Source organism: Anastrepha obliqua, chromosome 4 (assembly GCF_027943255.1).
Source record: "Anastrepha obliqua isolate idAnaObli1 chromosome 4, idAnaObli1_1.0, whole genome shotgun sequence".
In the NCBI taxonomy this organism is placed as follows: domain Eukaryota; kingdom Metazoa; phylum Arthropoda; class Insecta; order Diptera; family Tephritidae; genus Anastrepha; species Anastrepha obliqua.
Window position 1 is genome coordinate 66,689,580 of NC_072895.1, and position 19,821 is coordinate 66,709,400.

The following is a 19,821-nucleotide window of genomic DNA, read 5'->3' on the forward strand; positions in this document are numbered from 1 at the left end:
CACAAATTCAGAGTTATTCTGACATAGAAGACGTGAAACTGCGTAGGCGTTTCCGTCGCACGATTATGCTTGAACATAATAACATACATATGTATATACAAAATCAAAAATTTTGTATGCTTTCTGTCATAGACAGATGTAAAATCATTTATTATTCGCCTTTGCGCTCGCAACAACTCAGCCTGCGTGCCATTACCGACAAAATCGGTGCTTTTTTGGTACTGAGAGGTGTTGCGTATTGGGGGAAAACATTTTAAAAGTGTAATTACGACTCAGAAAGGACAGTGTTTATGCTATAGGCGATTTGTTAATGATGGTAAACTGGGCGAATTTCTGCCGTCGTTTTTGCTTTAATAATAAATAATAATAATATTGGGTATGGGAATAAGTTTCCGCCCTCGTAAAAGATGTATTGTTGCTGATACTATTTTTGTGTTCACTCTAGTAATGTACCGGTAATTTGAAGGTATATATGTGAGGTCTTGATCGCAGTAGTTAAGACTCGTGCAAAGCGTAAATATCCTTTTTTATCTGACGTCAAAAGTGTCTACGTTCATCTCGAAAAAACAGCATTTGCGGGACGTCATTCTTCATGATTACATTTTAAAGAAGTGCAGGTGAAACGTGTCGTATACTGATCAATATTTACGGTAATCACGTTCCATCAAATACAACTTGTAAAGAGTAGTTTCGGCGCTTCCAAGGTGGTAATTTCGACGTGAGTGATAAATATCGCGAAGAAGCACCGAAAAAATTCGAAGATACTCAACTACAATAATTAGACGCATTTACAACCCTTGATGATATGTCTAAATGAAGGACAGAAACTTATTCCCATACCCAATCTTATATTTTAAATAGCACTTATAATGTACCAGGACTGATCTTCTGCTATTCACAATACATTCAACAGATGTGCCATAACTCAGCCATTTACCCTTAGTACTAAGACTGGATTGAAATAAAAGAATGTATTAACTGATATATACATATATCGTGCATATTAAGGTGGCGTGATAGTATGTGGAAATATTTATATTTTTTATTTATGGAATAACAAGGAAATGCTGTATTTATAAGCGTTAATAAAAACTAAAAAATATTTCTTTTGAGGGTGCACCAGCTTAATCAATTTTTAGAAATAAATACAGTTGTTCATTTCGACCAACTTGGCTACGAAGCGTTATATTATATGTCGATATAAACGTAGCGACGAACTAAATAAAAATAACTTTTATTTTTTCTTGTGATTCGAACCAAGGATTTTGGATCGGAAGCTCACATTGCTAGACGCTCGGCTACCGCGTCATGCTGTCGTCGCTGGCCTAAAAGTTATTTAGTTACGAAGCGTTATATTATATGTTGATATAAATAATTTTTGTGAGCGTGTAATTCTCAAAAGGTTTATTAGAAAATCTATTGAAGTAGGTAGTGTGGTATCTGTTCCTATCAGCTTAACATCTGATAGATCCTCCATCGGAGGACAACAAATGTTAAACTGATTTTTGGAAATGGGCGGAGTGTTTTAGGGGCTTGCTCCGCCTCTGCTACGGGTTGACCCGGTATTGCAGTACCGCCGAGATTTCAGCCTTGAATAAATACAAGAAAAAATATACTAATACATTTAGCTTTGGTGGGAAGAGACATAAATTTTTATATGAATACAAGTAGATGAAAATGGAAGAAATTTGTAAGTCTGTTTCTTCGGTCCGTTTGGGTATTTTTTTTGACAACATCGAAACCAAAGCATTTGTATCATATTTTATCTATCATAAGCCACTCGTATCATTTGTTGAAATTGAAAACATTGAGGATGAATAATGATAAAATGAAGAAAATAAAATATGAACTTTATAGCAATATTATAATGAACCTATAATTATCCCGCTCCTAATGCTGCTTTCGTCTTATTCTCTCTCAGTTTGTTTTACGGAAGGTTTCACTTCTATCAAGTCTAACCGTTAGACTGGTATTTTTTTTTGTAATTGCAGAACTAACATAGAGGAAAAATAATTTAAATAATAATATCTGACACAGCTTATCCCCCATAATGCAAGCTCGCCCCTGAAAGCCACTTGACGCCACGAAATACATTAATAACACTAAATAGCTTTATAAATTATTTTAGAATGCCATGAAAATACTTTGGAGTTGACCTTCCTCAAGATTTGCTAAATTCCATTAAAAAAATTTCACTCCATCCTATTACGTATCATCATCAACATCATCACCGATATCACAACTACAGTTCTCCACTCCGATCGATTTCTGCAACGTCTTTCCAGTTCGCTAACCCAATTTTCCGCAAGTGGGCTGTGACCTCCTCAATCCAGGGTTTGTTTGGTCTTTCTTGACCTCTCCGTGCAACCACTTACGAAACCACTTAGGAAAGCTATACTGGCTGCATCTGACCGTTGACTTTTTATAATTTTACATATTAATAATCATGTTAAGTATTTAAAATAACCTTTGCGATCGATATAAAGGTTATATGAAAAGTTAGCTTTTGAACTAAAGGTTATGCCCGGCAAACTTTTTTTCACGAAGATTCGACACGAAGAGCTTTTATAAGTACACAAAATTAGCAGATTGGCTTCTTTAAACCTTCATTGTATCTTCGAAAGTACCACTCGGACAGACGATTCACTCTATGAGTAAACGATTTTATTACAGACGAATTTCAGATATCACCAGGCGTTCCCAGCTCAACGCTATATCATTTGTTTACATCTTTGCACACGATACCGCAATTAGGTAGTGCAACAATTGCCCAACAGACGCATCAACAATTTTTCAAAACCACTTTAAGCTTGTAAAGGAATGGCCGTGGGACTGGCGAGCTAAAACGATAAGAAAAATTGTAAAAATGTGTACCTTAATGTTGATTACCTTAAAATACTTTTGGGCAAACGCCTTATCTGGAAAGGACACATTCCTGCCTGAAAACTTTAAATTTACATTGATTAATTGACCAGAAGTAAATTATTATTATAAAAGTCGTTCATAAAGCCAATTTGGATATTTGGTGTTCAGCTCTGGGGCACTACATGTTCAGACATCAGCATCAGCACACTAAACGAATTTAGCCACGATGATTACAACGCAGCATATAAAAATGTAAACACTTTTTATAATAATTTTCAGTACTGAATTATCAAAAGCCCTAAGCTTGTTAGCTTCTGAAACGTTGAAAATGTCGAATGCTAATATGAACCCGTTCTCAAAACCTTACCCAGTGGACCTTCTACCGCTAAAATATGCGTCGTCGCTAAACTCTAACATCTCATTGATTGCATTTAATCATGTGTGGACCAATAACTATGTACAGTTAGAAGCAATGAAATTAGGGCAATATCCAAATTGAGGCACCTCTCTAATCATATAATTTTTTATTCAACGAGAATTTCATAGACCTTCTTTATAGTAGCTCACGCTAACCTTTCATGGCAATTTCGAGAAAAGAGTATACATACCTATATAGCAAATATAATCAAATCAATCTTCAATTTATCAAGATAGAACTCACTCACAGTCGAGGTGTTTTTATAAATTCAGAATTTTGCAAAATAGCATTGACTGTCCAGCCCAGCAGTACTTCAAATGCGAAATTTATGTTGAAAATTTCAGGGAATGTTTTATTTGATATTATAAGAAATATTATGCAATGCGTGCCAATTACTTTTATTTGGCATACACAATTTATTTAAGTTAACTGACAGAGAGATTTTAAATTGAATACGCCACTTATTCATAATTTAAAGCTCGTTCATTCAGTTAGGAGTTTTCAGCTTATGGGAGAAATTATTCGGAACTACCGCTTAGCAATTGCTTTGATCCGTGACAACCAATTCACTCAAAGAAACGCCGTTTTCAGTCAAAACACTTTCAGCTTTCGAAATAATTTCGGCAGAGGGTGCCCGTGTGCGGGATAAGATCCAAGCAAAGACTGTGGGAAACAAGTGAAATAAAATTGAGAAATACAAGTTTGTACACTACAGTTAATTTTGAAATCTACTTACTACTATGTGAGTTGGCGTCAGATGGCTGGCAGAAGTAAACAACACTGTAGTTATCGTAATCGGTAGACAAAACCCAGTAATTGGAGGTGACATTAGAGGGAGTGCTTTGCGGGAAGGTAACCTTTAGCTTAGCATTCTCAACGACCACGGCAGAACCGGCAGTGGAAATGGGTTCGTTGGTACTGAAAGGAAAAAAAAAAATAAATAAAAATGAAATCACAGTTGACATTCACACCCGGAAGAGAACATTTTTTATCTAAGAAGTACGAGTACATAAGGATTTTGTTTACATTACTTACATCGTGTTAATCCCGCTATTCACCACGTCCACTTCACCATCCTCCCTCAACGTTAATTGTCCTTGTATACACCTGCGATTAGCCTCAAAGTAAGCAGGATACTTGGAATATTCGTACCAAATCCCCATATACTATACCGCATATTGAAATAAGAAATTTCTTAGTTTGATGCATTAACACAACCGCGCAATTTTACTTACAGCCGACACGTTGAAATTACTTTGTACTCGCACATTGGTTGGGCAGGCACCATCAAATTCGACTTGCGCATTAGCGAAACCGAAGAGGGCTAATGCGATGATTGCAAGAATTGCCCTACATTAGTGCAAGTAAATAGTTTAAATTTAAGTCTCCTTAAAAATTTTCTATTACTTACTTTTGCATGTCGTCTACTTTGTGTTGTTTACTGGTTGAAACTAATGTTTTGCCTGCACTGACTACTCGTTTTATACTCGTAGTAAAGAATTTATTTAAGTTTCGTAGCCACGACTACCCGTACAGTGTTCTGGTATAGGCGACCTGATCGGTCAAAATATGCAACCGGGTGCTTAACATTTTATTTGAATTGAGAATTGAAATTATACCGTACAATAGTTGAAAAATACATAGATAAAAAACATTAAGAATACTACTTTTATTAATACTTTAATACGGCAATCCTCTTCCAAAGCATTTCGTACTAATATTTTTCAACGTTTTCTTTATGCTTACAATACAATATCTGCACAGTTTTTACGCTTTTGTCTACTTTGTTAGACTAAATTATGTATGTGAAATAAGATTTTGGTTTGGTATCTTAAAAATCTTTTGTGCGATGAACTTTGGTAGAATTTTTCTTTCTTCATTTTTTCCAATTTTGTTTGATACACATAGTGTGATCTTTACTTATACTTCGCATTGAATTTATTAAATAATTTTCAAAAAATATTAAAAATATTTGCAGGAGGTCTATCAATTTAAAACGAGTCAACTGTAATATAATTGATTTTCTTCATTTTTTGCAGTGTGAAATTCACTGATCTATTTTACTATTTATGAGTATTTGGAGCTCACGATTTGTCGTGATTTAAGTTCGTTTGCCTGATTGTGCAGTTTTTTGCATAAATAAAAATCAGATAAATATATATGTAATTTAGTAACTTTGCTAATTAAGAAAGTTCTTTGTTTCTTGAAAAATACCTGGCCAAAACAAATCTGGCCTTTTATCACCTGGTTCTAGTTTTGCAATGACATTTCTTTAGAGTACATCTTACAATTCCTATTGTCTTCGTGGAGGGGTGGTGAATGGTGTTAGGTCACATTCGCTTTCCCTATTCAAATCTATGAAATTGAATAATTCGCCGATATTTTTCTTGCCCAGCTCTCTTATTTCCCTTCAATATCAAATTCAAGAAATTAGAACTAAAAGATAATTACCGCACCGGATTCAAGAATATTCCTACAGATTCCGATGTTACAAATTAATATAATAGGACTATGAATATGATATAGGATGATGACTATGAATAAGTTCGTGCGGTTTTACAACAGATGGCGTAACTTGATTATTATTCCATCGATCCACATTTCCAAACATTCATTGGAGAGCTACTGTCGTAAGGCACAAACGTCAATATAAGTTTTTTATTTGAAGCGTAAACAACAATATTTTTACCACACTTGAAAATGTCGAATTTCGTGCCAAATAATGTGTTTTTGCGGGGAATTCTTCTTCATTATTTTAATATGAAGAAAAAAGCAGCCGAAAGTCATCGTATCTTGGTGGAAGTTTATGGTGAGCATGCTCTAGCTGAGCGAACGTGCCAGAAGTGGTTTGCACGCTTTAAAAGTGGTGATTTTGGCTTGGAAGACGAAGAACGCGAGGGTGCGCCGCCAAAGTTCATGGATACCGAATTGGAGGAATTGCTCGATCAAGATCCGGCTCAAACGCAAGAAGAGGTTGCAAAAACTTTGGGAGTTGATCAATCAACCATTTCCAAACGTTTAAAAGCCATGGGAATGACCCGAAAGGTAGGCCATTGGGTGCCGTATGAATTGAAGCCAAGAGACGTTGAACGCCGTTTTATGGCATGCGAACAACTGCTTCAACGGCACAAAAGAAAGGGTTTTTTGCATCGAATTGTGACTGGCGATGAAAAGTGGGTCCATTACGACAATCCAAAATGTCGGGCAACGTATGGATACCCTGGCCATGCTTCAACATCGACGTCGGCGCAGAATATTCATGGCCTGAAGGTTATGCTGTGTTTCTGGTGGGACCAGCTGGGTGTTGTGTATTATGAGCTACTGAAACCGAATGAAACGATTACGGGGGATGTCTACCGACGACAATTGATGCGTTTGAGCCGAGCACTGCGAGAAAAACGGCCGCAATACGCCGATAGACACGACAAAGTTATTTTGCAACATGACAATGCTCGGCCACATGTTGCACAAGTGGTCAAAACATACTTAGAAACGCTCAAATGGGATGTCCTACCCCACCCGCCGTATAGTCCAGACCTTGCGCCATCCGATTACTATCTCTTCCGATCGATGCAACATGGCCTGGCTGACCAGCACTTCCGTAATTACGATGAAGTCAAAAAATGGATCGATTCGTGGATTGCGGCAAAACCGACCGAATTTTTCACAAAGGGAATCCGTGAATTGCCAGAAAGATGGGAAAAAGTAGTAGTAAGCGATGGACAATACTTTGAATATTAAATTTGTAACCATTTTACGTCAATAAAGTTTCAAATTTCGAAAAAAAAACCGAACTTATTCATAGTCCTATTATAAATTAGCCCATTTAGTTTACCAGATTTAAAATCCAATAAATATAACAGTTTTCGATCTACATTTTTATGAAATTTTTTAATATGTGAAATAGAGTCAGCGTTGAAAGATACATCACCAATCTCCTCTGGCGCTATCACGGTTTAATTAACGATTGAATTGCCTCTGTCCTCTCAATTGAGTTTTGATTTCTTCAGCTTCTTTATTTGTTTCATACTCCGGGAAGCTCTACGTCAACCTTAAATTCAGGCTACCGCACCATTGTAGTGTTTTGCAATCGGAGGTAGCCACAATCAAAGAAGCAGTGGATTGGTTGCTTACTTCTGTACCTACTGTGAGGAAGGTAAACGTTTACCCCGACAGCCAAGCGGCAATAAAACCATAGAATCGTTGTTGGTGCGTTCGAAAAAAGTGTTAAGCATTGCGGCAATCTGCTGACCTGATGAGATAGCTATACGGGAGACCCACGACTTTGTTTTCCAGCTGAATGAAAGGATTGGTGTTCCTGAAAATCTGTGGTCCGCTTCTAGAAAGATGGGCCTCGCGTTAACTCAGCGCGAGCTGGGTACACTGCAATTTTTCTAAACTTTTTGGATATGGTATTTTCCAATTGCCTCTGTACACTTCTTTGACCTTGGTCTCAACTTTGCTCGCATAAATGTACATTTTTTAGCACTATCATATAATCTCTGCATTAGTATTAGTAATCTACGATTTGGAATATGTTTCTCGTCGGTTTCGTCTGTGTGAATAATAATCTTAATCATTAGCACCACCGGGAATTCCACTGGTTCGAATTGTGTGCTTGATTAAACGCTGAAATATTGTATATTAGGTTCGCTTGCTACATGCAATGCTAAGTGCTGACATTGGTAAAGACCTGATCTTATTGTTTTTTATAAATCTATAGCTCATTATCTAACTTCTTGAGACACAGTTTACTTGATTCTCTAGGACGGTAGAGACAGGAACGGAACATATTGAAACCCTGGGTGCAGTTACCATGAAATAATGGATTATTGGCCCTCATTCCAATTTGTCTACCGTCATTTATATTAAAAATGATAGAATAGGTAGTAGGCAAACAGGTCCATATCGAAGCAGATACACTATAACTTGCCTCTGATAATAACTCACAAGAAGCCAGAAATAGGGCTCTAGTAATGGAAGGAATAATAATACCTTCGCTTAGTGGATAGGCAATATGCTAAGTACGAGAAAGGTAGGTAAAGAGATACCAAATATGGTACATCCAAAAGGTACTCGCAAGGTGGTAAGTGGTGTAGTATATGAACTCCTGATGGAATAAGACAGTAATGTTTTATCATTTGAGATAAAAATGCAAAGAGAAGTTAAAATTCTTAAGTATAATATTTCACCAAAAATTATTACGGAAGACATGCATAGAGCGGATGGCATGAAAGGTCATAAGAGTATTCATAACAGAATTGACTCAACTGTAGAGTACTCGTAATAGAGTGGAGTACAGTTAGAGGCAATGATATGAGCGGTTTATTCCAATTTAGCCCCCTCATCAATCATATAATCTTCTATTCAACGAGAATATCAAGCTATTGTTGTGAAAATAGTATACAAAACCCTGATAGTCTACGAATATTCGATTGAAAGTGTTTCCGTAAGTGTATAAGTGAAATGAAATATTTTCGATCATCATGCTTACTTGGCTTTGAGGTGGTGGCAACAGGTATTCATTTAATTTAGTTAATTTGTTTTTTGTTTTGTGATGCCTTTGAAGTGCCAATTATAGTATTAAGTATTTATTTATTATTCGAATATTAGGCTTGATCTTATTATCGATTTTGCATAAATATAACTTTGCAGAGTTCATATACGTGGGTATAATGCATCTGTGACTATTGTATAAAAAGACTTGCAAGTAGTTTAATCTAGTGACGTTTACATTTGACATCAAAGTCTAAATTAGAGGGTCCCTGGTCCCATTACGGGTGAGGCGATATGACAAAATAGATCATTTTGGCTATATTGTTGCTCTTTGTATGTTTATATGTACTATATATGTAATATATAAGTACGTGAAGGGACACGTAATTTACTGCAATAGCTTATTTTGGAATATGCGACATCGACCTTACCCAACTCTCTAAATGAAGCTATTTGCAGTTAGACAAGCAGATACACCAAAAGCGAACTTTTTGCCATCAAAAAAACAAAAAACCAATTTAATAAAATTTCAAAAAAGGATTGAAAATACACTAACACACATCTTAATTAAAAAAAAAGTTATTTATCAATATTAAAATTTCTGTATACACATTTTGGATTTCATGCTCACTCTTCTTACTGGCCAATGTTTTACAGATTAATGCTTTCATACAATATTCTTCTCGATCAGTCGATCAATTCCGATCGAGTCGATGTGACGTCATTATAATCGACAAGTTTTGTCGATTTCTTATAAAAATGGGGTGCGTGTGCTTCCACAAAATAATTTTTTAAATATTTTAATCTTTCGATAAGTATGTCCTATGATCAGTTAACATCACTTACACAAATACTGCACTCATAAAATAAGAATCTACAAAGGATTGAAAAGTTGGGTTATAAATTTTAAACATTTGCTCGAAAACTAGAACGTAGAGGTGTTTTTATGAATTCTGAACAATAGCCTAGACTGTCAGGAGCTCAAAATAAAAAGAACTACCATAAAAACATCCATTAAAATGTGAAATTCATATCGAATATTTGGTGCAGAAGAAATTATTTATTTGATACTATATTTAATAAGAAGTTAGTTTCACCAATACCTATTTTTTCTAAATTTTTGTTTAAACTAAGTACCCTATTCATTCAAAATTCCGTACCAATCCACGAAAATACAGTTTTTAAACATTTAGGAGCAATTATCAATCCCTGCAATTGCTTTGATCCGTAATAGTCAATGGGTCGAGAGAAATTCCATTTGAACACAAGAATTTTGCAGCATTCGTAACAGCAGCAGCAGAGGGTCTCCGTGAGCGGGTTAGGATCCAAACATATGCTGTGGAAAGTCAGAAATACCATATAATCGAATCTTAAAACACTGCATTTAATATTTATTCCTTCTTACTGTTATGGGTGTTGCCACTAGCGGGTTCGCAGGTGTAAATAATAGCGTAGTTATCGTAATCGGTAGACAAAACCCAATAGCTGGTGGGAATTTTGGGATCTTTGTAAGTAACCGTAAACTTACTATTCGAAATCTCCTTGCCATCACCAACGATAGTCCTACTTTTGCCGGTACTGTAGAGAAAAAAGGAAACACGGAAAGGAGAATGTGAAATGAAAAAAGTGAAATTAACAAACGGAAGAGGACATGTTTTATGTAAAAGGTACATATCGCTTAAAGGCATGTACTTTATACATTTCAGATTGATAACTTACGATGGATTAACCATTCTCTTCAGTATATATGCTTCATTTAGGTTTTCTGGCGAGAATACCACTGTCACACACTTAGAGTTACCCTCGAAACTAGCAGGATACTTGGCGTATTCATGCCAAGTGCCCGAATACTGTGTCGAAAATTGAAAATATTAATATTCTATCTGATAAATGCGTGCAACCGTGTACTTCTACTTACAGACGAAAAGTTGAAATCACTCTGCACTGGCGGATTTGGGCAGGCACCACCGGCGTTGATTTGAGCATTGGCGAGACCGAAGAGGGTTAAGGCGATGATTGAAAGAATTGTCCTATATTGGTTCAAGTTAATAGTTTATATTTACATATTTGTTTTTTAAATCTCCTTAAGGGTTTTCTATAACTTACTTTTGCATGCCGCCTACTTTTTGTAGTTTACTGCTTACAACTAATATTTTGCTTGCACTGACTACTCTTTTTATACTCGTAGTAAGGAATTCATTTAAGTTTCGTAGCCACGGCTACTCGTACAGTGTTCAGGCATAGGCGACCTGATCGGTCAAAATATGCATAATTTTATTTTAATTTTTTTAATTGTCGTTTGTTTGTTTTATTCAAACATGATATTAGACCCTCTCTTATTTTTATAAATTTTGTTTAACACACATAATATGATCTATTACTTCTACTTCTTATCGAATTTTTCAATAAAATTCATTTTTCTCAAGTGTTACTCTGTGCAATTTTACCTAATCTAGTCTACTATTCACGAGTACTCGAAGTCATTTCTAACATCACGATCTATCGTGGTTTAATTTCGTTTCTAATTGCGGGATTTTTCGCACATCGTGTGTTGTAAAGAAAAAAAAAATAACAATCAGAAAAATATAATATATAACTCAGGAATGTGCAAAAGTTTGTCAACATTGTAAATTATAGAAGTTCTTTATTATTCGCGTCAACTCAGCGCGAGTTGGGTTGACTAAAGATAAGGCTAACCAAGCCGCAGTTTTCGAATTTTATGGGTATCCTTACCGGACATTGTCCGTTAGGTATCCATGCGGTGAGGATTGGGATTGCTTCAAGTGCTTTCTGTAGTAGACATTTGACTTTTACTTTTGTGCTACACTTACGAATATAGCAGGTATAGATAGCACACACCGCATACTCTTCTAATCCACGGTCGCCTCTTCCTTTGCGGCTCTATTCTGTTCCACCCTCTTTATTTTCTTCTATATGGTATCACAATGGCCGAATTTCATTCCTTCTCTAAGTTGGCCCTTATATGGGCATATAAAAATCATATCAAGCTATGTATTGTGCGTTTTTAACCGGAACAGATATTTTTATTTACCGAACAGTTGTCTGCTGTATATATCGAATTCGTGCTTATCCTGCTTTAGTGGATGAAATGTGGAAAATGTTGTAAGAACCATTGTTACGTTTACTACTGGAAGCATCTTTCCCCGTTGTTTTAAGAGCGGAGTAAACAAATGTTGCTGTTTCGTAAAAGTTTCTGCGTGAATTCGTGTTGGTTTTACAGGATCACTGAAATAGCTGCTTCCATTTTTCTATAAAATGCTGAAAGCTAGACTGCTCCGTGAGACACAGGTTACGGGCTTATCTAGGACAGCAGAGACAGGAACAGACTGCTCTGAAATCCTGGTGTAAAAGAATAAGGAACAACATTTCAAAAGTATCATTACGACTCAGAAGGGTCGTTATTCACATTCAATAGGTGATTTGTTAATGGTGGACGAATTTCTGTTTGCTACCTTTTTTACAGCAGAATACTCGAATATAAAATTATAATCTAATATTATATTTTGAAAAGCACTCATAGTGTACCAGGACTGATATTCTGGTATTCAAAATACCTTCATGAGATGTGCCATACCTCACAACTGGCTCTTAGTGCTGAGGCTAGAGTCTAATTAAAAAATAATTAAATGGTGCATATGCACATACATGCAACATGAGTATTAAGAAGGAGTGATAGTATGTGTAATTTTTTATACTTTATTTGTAAGCATGTGACACTTACGTTCAAAACAAATTGTGCAATCCTTTTCCAAGAAGCCAATGATGTAAATCTTGGTATGCATTTAGACAGATCCTTAACTGGAAAAGACGCATCACTACCAAAAACGGACAAATAAATTTGAAAACTGAAAACTTACATCAACTAGAAGCAAAGTGAATCACTCGACGAAATATTTCATTCTACCCATTTATATAGCAATTGCCGTACTGCTGGAACAAAACTGCAGCTAGTACAGCTGAAATTATGTTATAAAAAATAGAGCGGTTCAGTTCATGGTTTCATATTAAATGTAATATCTTTTCAAGCCATGCTTGGAAGTTTTCTCGCCTTCATTTATTTACTCATTTATCGAGAACATCGAGGTGCTCATTGAAAAGTTATATCATCTGTCTACTCGAAATCATTTTTGAAATTGTTTTGGTATGCCAGCATGCATGTGTATGACAAGTTAACGGCATATAAATTTCAAACATGTCCTCGAAAAGTAGACCGTTGAGGTATTTTTATATATTCGGAATATTGGCAAATGAGCTCGACTGCTAGCAGCTCAAAATTAAAAAAAAAAAACTGTCATACAAATCATCCATTAAAAATGCGAATTTCATTTCGAATATTTTGAATCCCAAGAGCTTATTTATTTGATACTATATTTAATAAGAAGTTAGTTACACCAATTCCCGATGTTAAGAATACATATTTTTTTAGCTTTTTGTTTAAACTTATTCATAATTCCAAGCCAGTTCATTCAATTGGAGTTTTTCCGCGTTTAGGAGGAATTATCAGAAGCTGCTGCTTAGCAATTGCTTTGATCCGTAACTGTCAATGGTACCAGATAAATTTCATTTGAACTCAAAACATTTCTAGCTTTCGCAATGGTATCATCAGAAGGACTTCGTTCGCGAGTAAAGATCCAGGAAATCTTACATTACGGCATTCAACTTTTATTCCTACTTACTGTTATGTGAGTTGCCATCAGCAGGTTCGCAGTTGTAAGTAACAGCATAGTGAGCGTAATCCGTAGACACAACCCACTAGATGCGGGGAAGGGTGGTAGCAGTTTCGTAGGTAGCCTGAAACTTACCATTCGAAATCAGCTTCGTACCACTAACAGAGGTGTTTTTGTTGGTACTGCAGAGCAAAAAAAAAAAATAGAGGAAGGATGATGTTAAAAGTGAAGGTAACACCCGGAGAGGGAATTATTTATGTTGGATCCACAATTGTACTCAGCCCACGCATTTCAGTTTCACTTATTTGCGTGTGTGATATGCTAACACACTTGCCGTTACCCTCGAAAGCGAGAGGATACTTGACATATTCGTAAAAGGTGCCCATATACTGTATCGCAAATCGAAAATATTAATTTTATATTTGATTCACTTTTACTTACTGCAGATAGGACGAAATTACTCTGCGCTGGCACATTTGGACGGGCACCACCAGATTTGACTTGTGTGTTAGCGAGACCGAAGAGGGCCAAGGCGATGACTGAAAGAATTGTCCTGTATATGTATATGCAATTATATAGTTTAAATTCATAGATTTAGTTTTCACATTTTTCTTAAGGAAATTCTATTACTTACTTTGCATTCTGTTCATTTTGTGCAGTTTACTGTTTGAAAATGTTTTGCTTGCCCTGACTACTCTTCTCATACTCCTAGTAAGGAATTTAGTTGAGTCTCGCAGCCACGACTACTCGTACAGTGTTCAGTCATAGACGATCTGATTGGTCAAAATGTGCATTCCGTTGTTTAAAAATGTATTTAAATTGAGAATTGAAATAGTACTGATAATAATAATTGAAAAATAGATATAAAAATAATAATTAAATACGAATTAGTAATACTAGTTTTTTACATACCATATATTTATTTAATTTATTAGCCACTTATTTCATACTCAACTTTTTTATATATAATAAAAGAAATGTGAACACTTACTCTAAAAGATTCGATGTAACTTTAAACATTTTTTTTTATTTATTTCTTAAATAGTTTACTTGATGATCACATAGATAGATCAAACTTAAATAATAATTGCTTTTCTAATATTAACGAAATACGGCAACCCTGGTCAAAAGCATTTCTCACTAATATTTTTCTTAACGTTTTCTTTATGCTCACACACCGCTTTTATCTTCGGTTTTAGACTAAAGTTTATTTTCAAAAAATATTTAAAACATTAGCAGGATGTCTATGACTTTAATACAAACTTTAATATAATTCATTTTCTTAAACGTTACTCTGTGCAATTCTACCTTATCTATTTTATTATTCGAGTACTTGAAATTATTTGTGGCATCACGATTTATCGTGGTTTAATTTCGTTCGCTTAATTCTGCGATTTTTTTACAGATTGTGTTCATAGAGAAATGAAATTCAGAAAAATATATAATCTAGGATTGTATAAAAGTTTAGCCAAAAAGGTACAAGAATTACTCAATCAGGGCAGTAAGTTTTGTGGTGCGTCGATAGCAGATAGCAGATGCCAGTACAAATGCAAAATTTACCTTTTTCTTTACATCCTATTTCAGCCGCTTGATAAATTGTCATATTTTCACTCGTAAAGATGAAGCAGAATGTTGAAGAGTTATTTCCTGATGCATCTGTGGATATGAGTTCAAACGATTTGTGGTGTAGTTGTTGTTTATGTTCCAGAAAGAGGTTTTGGCGTATAATGATGCAAGTACCTATGTTGTTTACAGTAGCTTTGAAAGCACTAGACAAATTCCAATACGGAAAGAAGCCATGGCAGGAATTCCGCATAAACTTTCCGAGTAGGCTTAACTGGGAAATTCATTTTGCTGGCCAGGAAACGCACATGATGTAACTCTGGAAGTCTCTTTGGGAGGTGTTTTCTATTGATAGAATTGAAAACTTAAGTATATGAGTTGTTGTTATTGCAGCATTAAGCTTAATGTAGAGCCCAGCAGTCATGTAGCTCCCACATTCAGTTATGCTCGGAAGTTTGTAGATTCAGCTAACATTTTACGGATTGGAGTGTGGTGAATGCATGTAAATCTTTTCACATTGCAGCGTGATATGAAGTAAAAAAGAAGATTCGGGTTGCTTTTGGCTCAAGCTCCGTAGAATGGGCGTGCGTAATAAATTAGAGTGTAGGGTTAGATTTTAGAAAGGTTTTTTTGATGGTATTTAATTGGTTTATTTCTAATGTAATTGCAATAAATCGTAAAAGAAATTTGATTGTCAATTAAAACAATATTTTTAATTGTTCACGATATTAATAGATGTTATTATTGTACCTGAATTCTACGTTGGAACAGCAGTTCTTCCGCCGAACACGCAATATGTTGCATTGTTCATATAAATTAATCGTTGCTGATTCAAGCAACCATACGAAAATATCGTCCAGAATTTTAATAACAAAAATTGTAATAACTCAATAGATTATTAAGCTTAGTAAATATAAAAAATCATCGGGGCAAATAATTGGCTTAGATTTATTATTACTTATTTACAATTTTGCTAATTTCAGCAAAAACCACAAATTCTTCTCTCTTCTTTCTTTCCATCAGCAAATAGATTATTATTTACAATAAGGTGACGTTATAGTAGAATTACTATAGAAACCCGATAACTAATTTTATTGTTCCATATTTCTTTACGAGTGTATAATGGGTTTATGAAGCCCTGAACTTTTATAAAACTTTCCTTTTTCGCTTTTTTGCATAAAAAATAATTTTGTTATGAGCTGCCTTATACTCTTGAGGCGTGTGTAAATGCATTCCACGTGGAGAAATGTCTCGGAGATTTACTATTTCAGAAAGTTTAATCTAGGGAACAAATAACTTCATCAGTGGCTATGCCCGCCATGCATTTACATCGCCTCAAACGATAAGTAATTGTGGCAGTGAAATTGATTTGAAATGGCGCAGATCGATGTTCAAGTTTATTTGGAAATCAATTATTTAATGGTTAACACCGTTTTTAATAAGCACATTGGTGGCGTGTTTCTTAATCTAAACTACATAAGGAGAGGAAGGGCTATGATTCCAAAAATGTGTTTTTTGTAGTGCTACAAGTTCAGGCTTATGTTTCGAAATTAACGAAAGAAGCTCGACGTAGTTATTAAAACAGCTGTTCACATTCCATTGCAAAAATGTTAACATAATAAATTATAATATATAAATTGTATTAAGAGAAAGTTAAGTAATCGACATTTATTGCGAGAATCATTTGTCGGAAGAGTTTGATAATTTTGACATTTGAGTTTAAGAGAGAACCCGTTCAAAGTTGGAGGCGGAGAAAAAGTGGTACTATTGAAACTGTGATCAGTGATTGTATTGGTATTTCTTATAGCGTTGCTTGAATTGTTGTATTGGGTTGTATGGGGTAATAGTAGGTGCCTTCGATTCGGCAATTCTGTGAAAACAACAATAAAGATATTGAGCAATATTCGCCGTTAGCGAGTCTGCTTATATCCCATTAAACTCTCTATTTTCATAAAACAAATGTACTTTTTGGCAGCTCTTTTCCAGCGATACCAACGTGTGTTTATTTATACCAGTTGCTTCATCTATTCGCCACTTGCTAACGCTTGGCTACCAAACACAAGCAATTTCGTTACTAAGAGTATAAAAGGAGTTACCAGTGCAAGCAAATCATTAGTTTTAAACAGTAAACTACACAAAGAAGACAGCATGCAAAAGTAAGTAATAGAAAATTTTTAAGGAGAACCCAAATATAAAAAATTTAAACTATTGATTTGAACCAATAAAGGACAATTCTTTCAATCATCGCCTTGGCCCTGTTTGGTCTCGCCAATGCACAAATCAACTCAAGTGGGGCATGCCCAAGTCCGGCAGCGCAGAGTAACTTCAACCTATCTGCAGTAAGTAAAAGTGAACAGTTGCGTACATTTGTCAAATACTAAATTAATGTTTTCTGTTTGCGATACAGTATATGGGCACCTTTTACGAATATGCCAAGTATCCTTCTGCTTTGGAGGGTAACTCCAAGTGTGTGAGAGCAGTACACACGCAACCAAGTGAAAATGTGATGTACACGGTGGATACATTGGTTGATCCAACGTAAGTAATTCAATTGAAATCTATACCTGCATATACCGTATATGTACCTTTTTCATAAAACATGTCCTCTTTCGGATATTAGTTCAGCTGTTCATTTTATCTTTTCCATTTCTTTTTGTGCTCTGCAGTACCAACGAAAGCAGCGATTATGGCGCTAATGCCACGCAAATTTCGAGTGGTAAATTCACGATTTACTACCCTGGTGAAGTAACTCCCACCAGTTTTTCGGTTTTGTACACCGATTACGTTAGCTACGCTGTTGTTTACACCTGCGAATCTGCTAGTGGCAACACACATAACAGTAAATAGAATGGAAAATTAAATTCCAAGAATTGATTAAATTCAGTGTTTTATATTTCTGATTTTCCTTAGCGTGGATTTGGATCTTTACCCGTGAACGAGTACCCTCTGCTGCTACTGTGGCGAAGGCTGAAGATGTTGTGAGCTCAAGTGGATTTGATGTCTCGCTATTGACTGTTACGGATCAAAGCAATTGCTAAGCAGCAGCTTCTGATAATTTTTCTTGAATGCAGAAAAATTCTAATTGAGTGGACTGGCTTGCAATTATGAATAAGTAGGCTGCTCAGTCAAACAAAAAGCTAAATAAATATGAATTCTTAACATCTGGAATTGGTAAAAATAACTTTTTGTTAAATATAGTATCAAATAAATAAACTCTTGGAAGCAAAATATTCGATATGACTTTCGCATTTATAATGTATATTTTTTATGACAACTTTTTATTATGTAATATTGAATTAAAAAAAAACTCCGATTGTATGGAAATTAATAGGGACAATTTCAAAGTTAAGAGTGTATTTCTGTCATGAAAAAGGTTCTCACAAAAAATATCTGTCGTCCGGAGTCGGCTTAAAATTTTAGGCCTCTCCTTTTGTGCAATAACTTCAAAACGCATACGATAAATATGAGGAGGAGGTCGGCTAAACACCGGAAGGGGTGGAAGTGCCAATCACATGCAAATAAGTACATACAAACAATAGACAATTCCGCTATCTGTTGAGATATAGAGATTGAGATTCTACGTTAATAATTTATTATCTACTATTGACTTGGACCCGTTGTTTTCGGGTTCAGATGACTCAAGTTGCTTTGGTCTATTTGAATCAGAAGTTGCTAGCATTGCTCGCGCTAATATTCCTCTTAATATAAAGAATCAATGTCAAATCGCTTGACATCTTAAACATTTAAAGAAATTAAAGAATCCAATCATAAAATTCTTTCATTAATTCTAAAGACAACCAAGAAATCTATTAATTTTTTTTAGTTGAATTTTCAACAACAATTTTCTAGTTCAGTTTTTACATAATAACTACATTTTGAGTTATGAAGCTAATATAAAAACCAATGCAAAAACTATTTAAAGTCATAAAATCTAAAAAAGTACTCTCTAGCACTCCATCTGCCTTACTTTTCAATGATAAAGGTGTGAATTCTGGCAATGATATTTCTTTTTTAAATAAAATTTTATTCCTCCGTCTGCTAGGGATTTTGAGTTTGAGTTCACGAAGAAATAACTCCTCACAAACAATTGTCGATGGCTTTCGGCGGTTTTGCTTAAAAATTTCGTTTCGCCAGTTGATCTATAACAGGTCATAATCGATAGGTAATTTTCTTGATGAGTGGAAATTGTCTTTCATTACATGAATCGTTAAAAACGGAAAAAAGAAAATATATGAGTAATGACAGCTCTATTTCCATGATTTAGATAACCTCTAAGTAGATTGAATGCATTGTAAAAGATAAGACGCTTTTTTAGTTCGAAATTTCAATTTGCCCCTACCATTCACGGCTTCATCCCTGGTTCACCGACCATTTCAGACCAGGCTGTTTTCTCAGAAAATTGCGTAACAACTCTTCAGAAAAGGTTTTCTGGCCGATGTTGTACATATATACTTCTCACAGAGTTTTGCATTCAGTCCTTGTTAAGAAATTAGCGTGCCTTAGCTTCCATTCCCCAACCCTCCATTGGCCGGAGACCTATCTCTTTAATCGTAGATGTGTGGTTGTTGTTGACAATCATCAGCCATATTATTTTATCGCGCCAAGTTCGATTTTTGAATCCTTTGCCATTTGTCCTGTTCATCAAAAAACTGAGTTTTATATGCCAAGTTTTTACTTTATTGCTGACGCAATCTAAGCATTAAATTATCTGGTTAATAATTGGAACCTAAAAACAAACTGTTAACTGACGAAGGCGGATCAAGTTGGGCAGAGCACAGCTGATTGATTGTT

General features: G+C 35.2%; 4 protein-coding genes and 1 pseudogene across 7 annotated transcripts in view; 3 read left to right on the top strand and 2 right to left on the bottom strand.

Annotated features, from left to right (window-relative positions):
- The window catches only part of LOC129243527 (uncharacterized), a 178,483-nt gene that overhangs the window by 92,538 nt on the left and 66,124 nt on the right, over window positions 1–19,821 (top strand). The gene's annotated exons all lie outside the window — the stretch shown is intronic.
- Window positions 1,413–1,598, top strand: LOC129246656 (U2 spliceosomal RNA; annotated as a pseudogene).
- Window positions 3,609–4,816, bottom strand: LOC129243530 (apolipoprotein D-like). Its single transcript, XM_054880606.1, has 5 exons — window positions 4,695–4,816; window positions 4,519–4,633; window positions 4,319–4,449; window positions 4,020–4,201; window positions 3,609–3,946 (listed from the first exon to the last, which is right to left on the bottom strand). Exons 1-5 carry the CDS (start codon window positions 4,700–4,702, stop codon window positions 3,819–3,821), a joined length of 564 nt encoding a protein of 187 aa, XP_054736581.1. The 5' UTR covers window positions 4,703–4,816; the 3' UTR covers window positions 3,609–3,818.
- Window positions 9,884–11,009, bottom strand: LOC129243532 (apolipoprotein D-like). The gene is made up of 5 exons (XM_054880608.1): window positions 10,886–11,009; window positions 10,698–10,809; window positions 10,499–10,629; window positions 10,185–10,357; window positions 9,884–10,115 (listed from the first exon to the last, which is right to left on the bottom strand). Exons 1-5 carry the CDS (start codon window positions 10,891–10,893, stop codon window positions 9,982–9,984), a joined length of 558 nt encoding a protein of 185 aa, XP_054736583.1. The 5' UTR covers window positions 10,894–11,009; the 3' UTR covers window positions 9,884–9,981.
- LOC129243534 (apolipoprotein D-like) lies at window positions 17,115–18,196 on the top strand. The gene is made up of 5 exons (XM_054880609.1): window positions 17,115–17,186; window positions 17,258–17,369; window positions 17,438–17,568; window positions 17,697–17,869; window positions 17,941–18,196. Exons 1-5 carry the CDS (start codon window positions 17,179–17,181, stop codon window positions 18,066–18,068), a joined length of 552 nt encoding a protein of 183 aa, XP_054736584.1. The 5' UTR covers window positions 17,115–17,178; the 3' UTR covers window positions 18,069–18,196.

Coding starts and splice junctions, on each gene's coding strand:
- LOC129243530 (XM_054880606.1), bottom strand. Junction 4,202..4,318: donor AATAGCGGGATTAACACGAT/GTAAGTAATGTA, acceptor TTTTCCTTTCAG/TACCAACGAACCCATTTCCA. Junction 3,947..4,019: donor TGACGCCAACTCACATAGTA/GTAAGTAGATTT, acceptor TGTTTCCCACAG/TCTTTGCTTGGATCTTATCC.
- LOC129243532 (XM_054880608.1), bottom strand. Junction 10,630..10,697: donor GTGATTTCAACTTTTCGTCT/GTAAGTAGAAGT, acceptor TTTTCGACACAG/TATTCGGGCACTTGGCATGA. Junction 10,358..10,498: donor AAGAGAATGGTTAATCCATC/GTAAGTTATCAA, acceptor TTTTCTCTACAG/TACCGGCAAAAGTAGGACTA.
- LOC129243534 (XM_054880609.1), top strand. Junction 17,569..17,696: donor GATACATTGGTTGATCCAAC/GTAAGTAATTCA, acceptor TGTGCTCTGCAG/TACCAACGAAAGCAGCGATT. Junction 17,870..17,940: donor TAGTGGCAACACACATAACA/GTAAATAGAATG, acceptor GATTTTCCTTAG/CGTGGATTTGGATCTTTACC.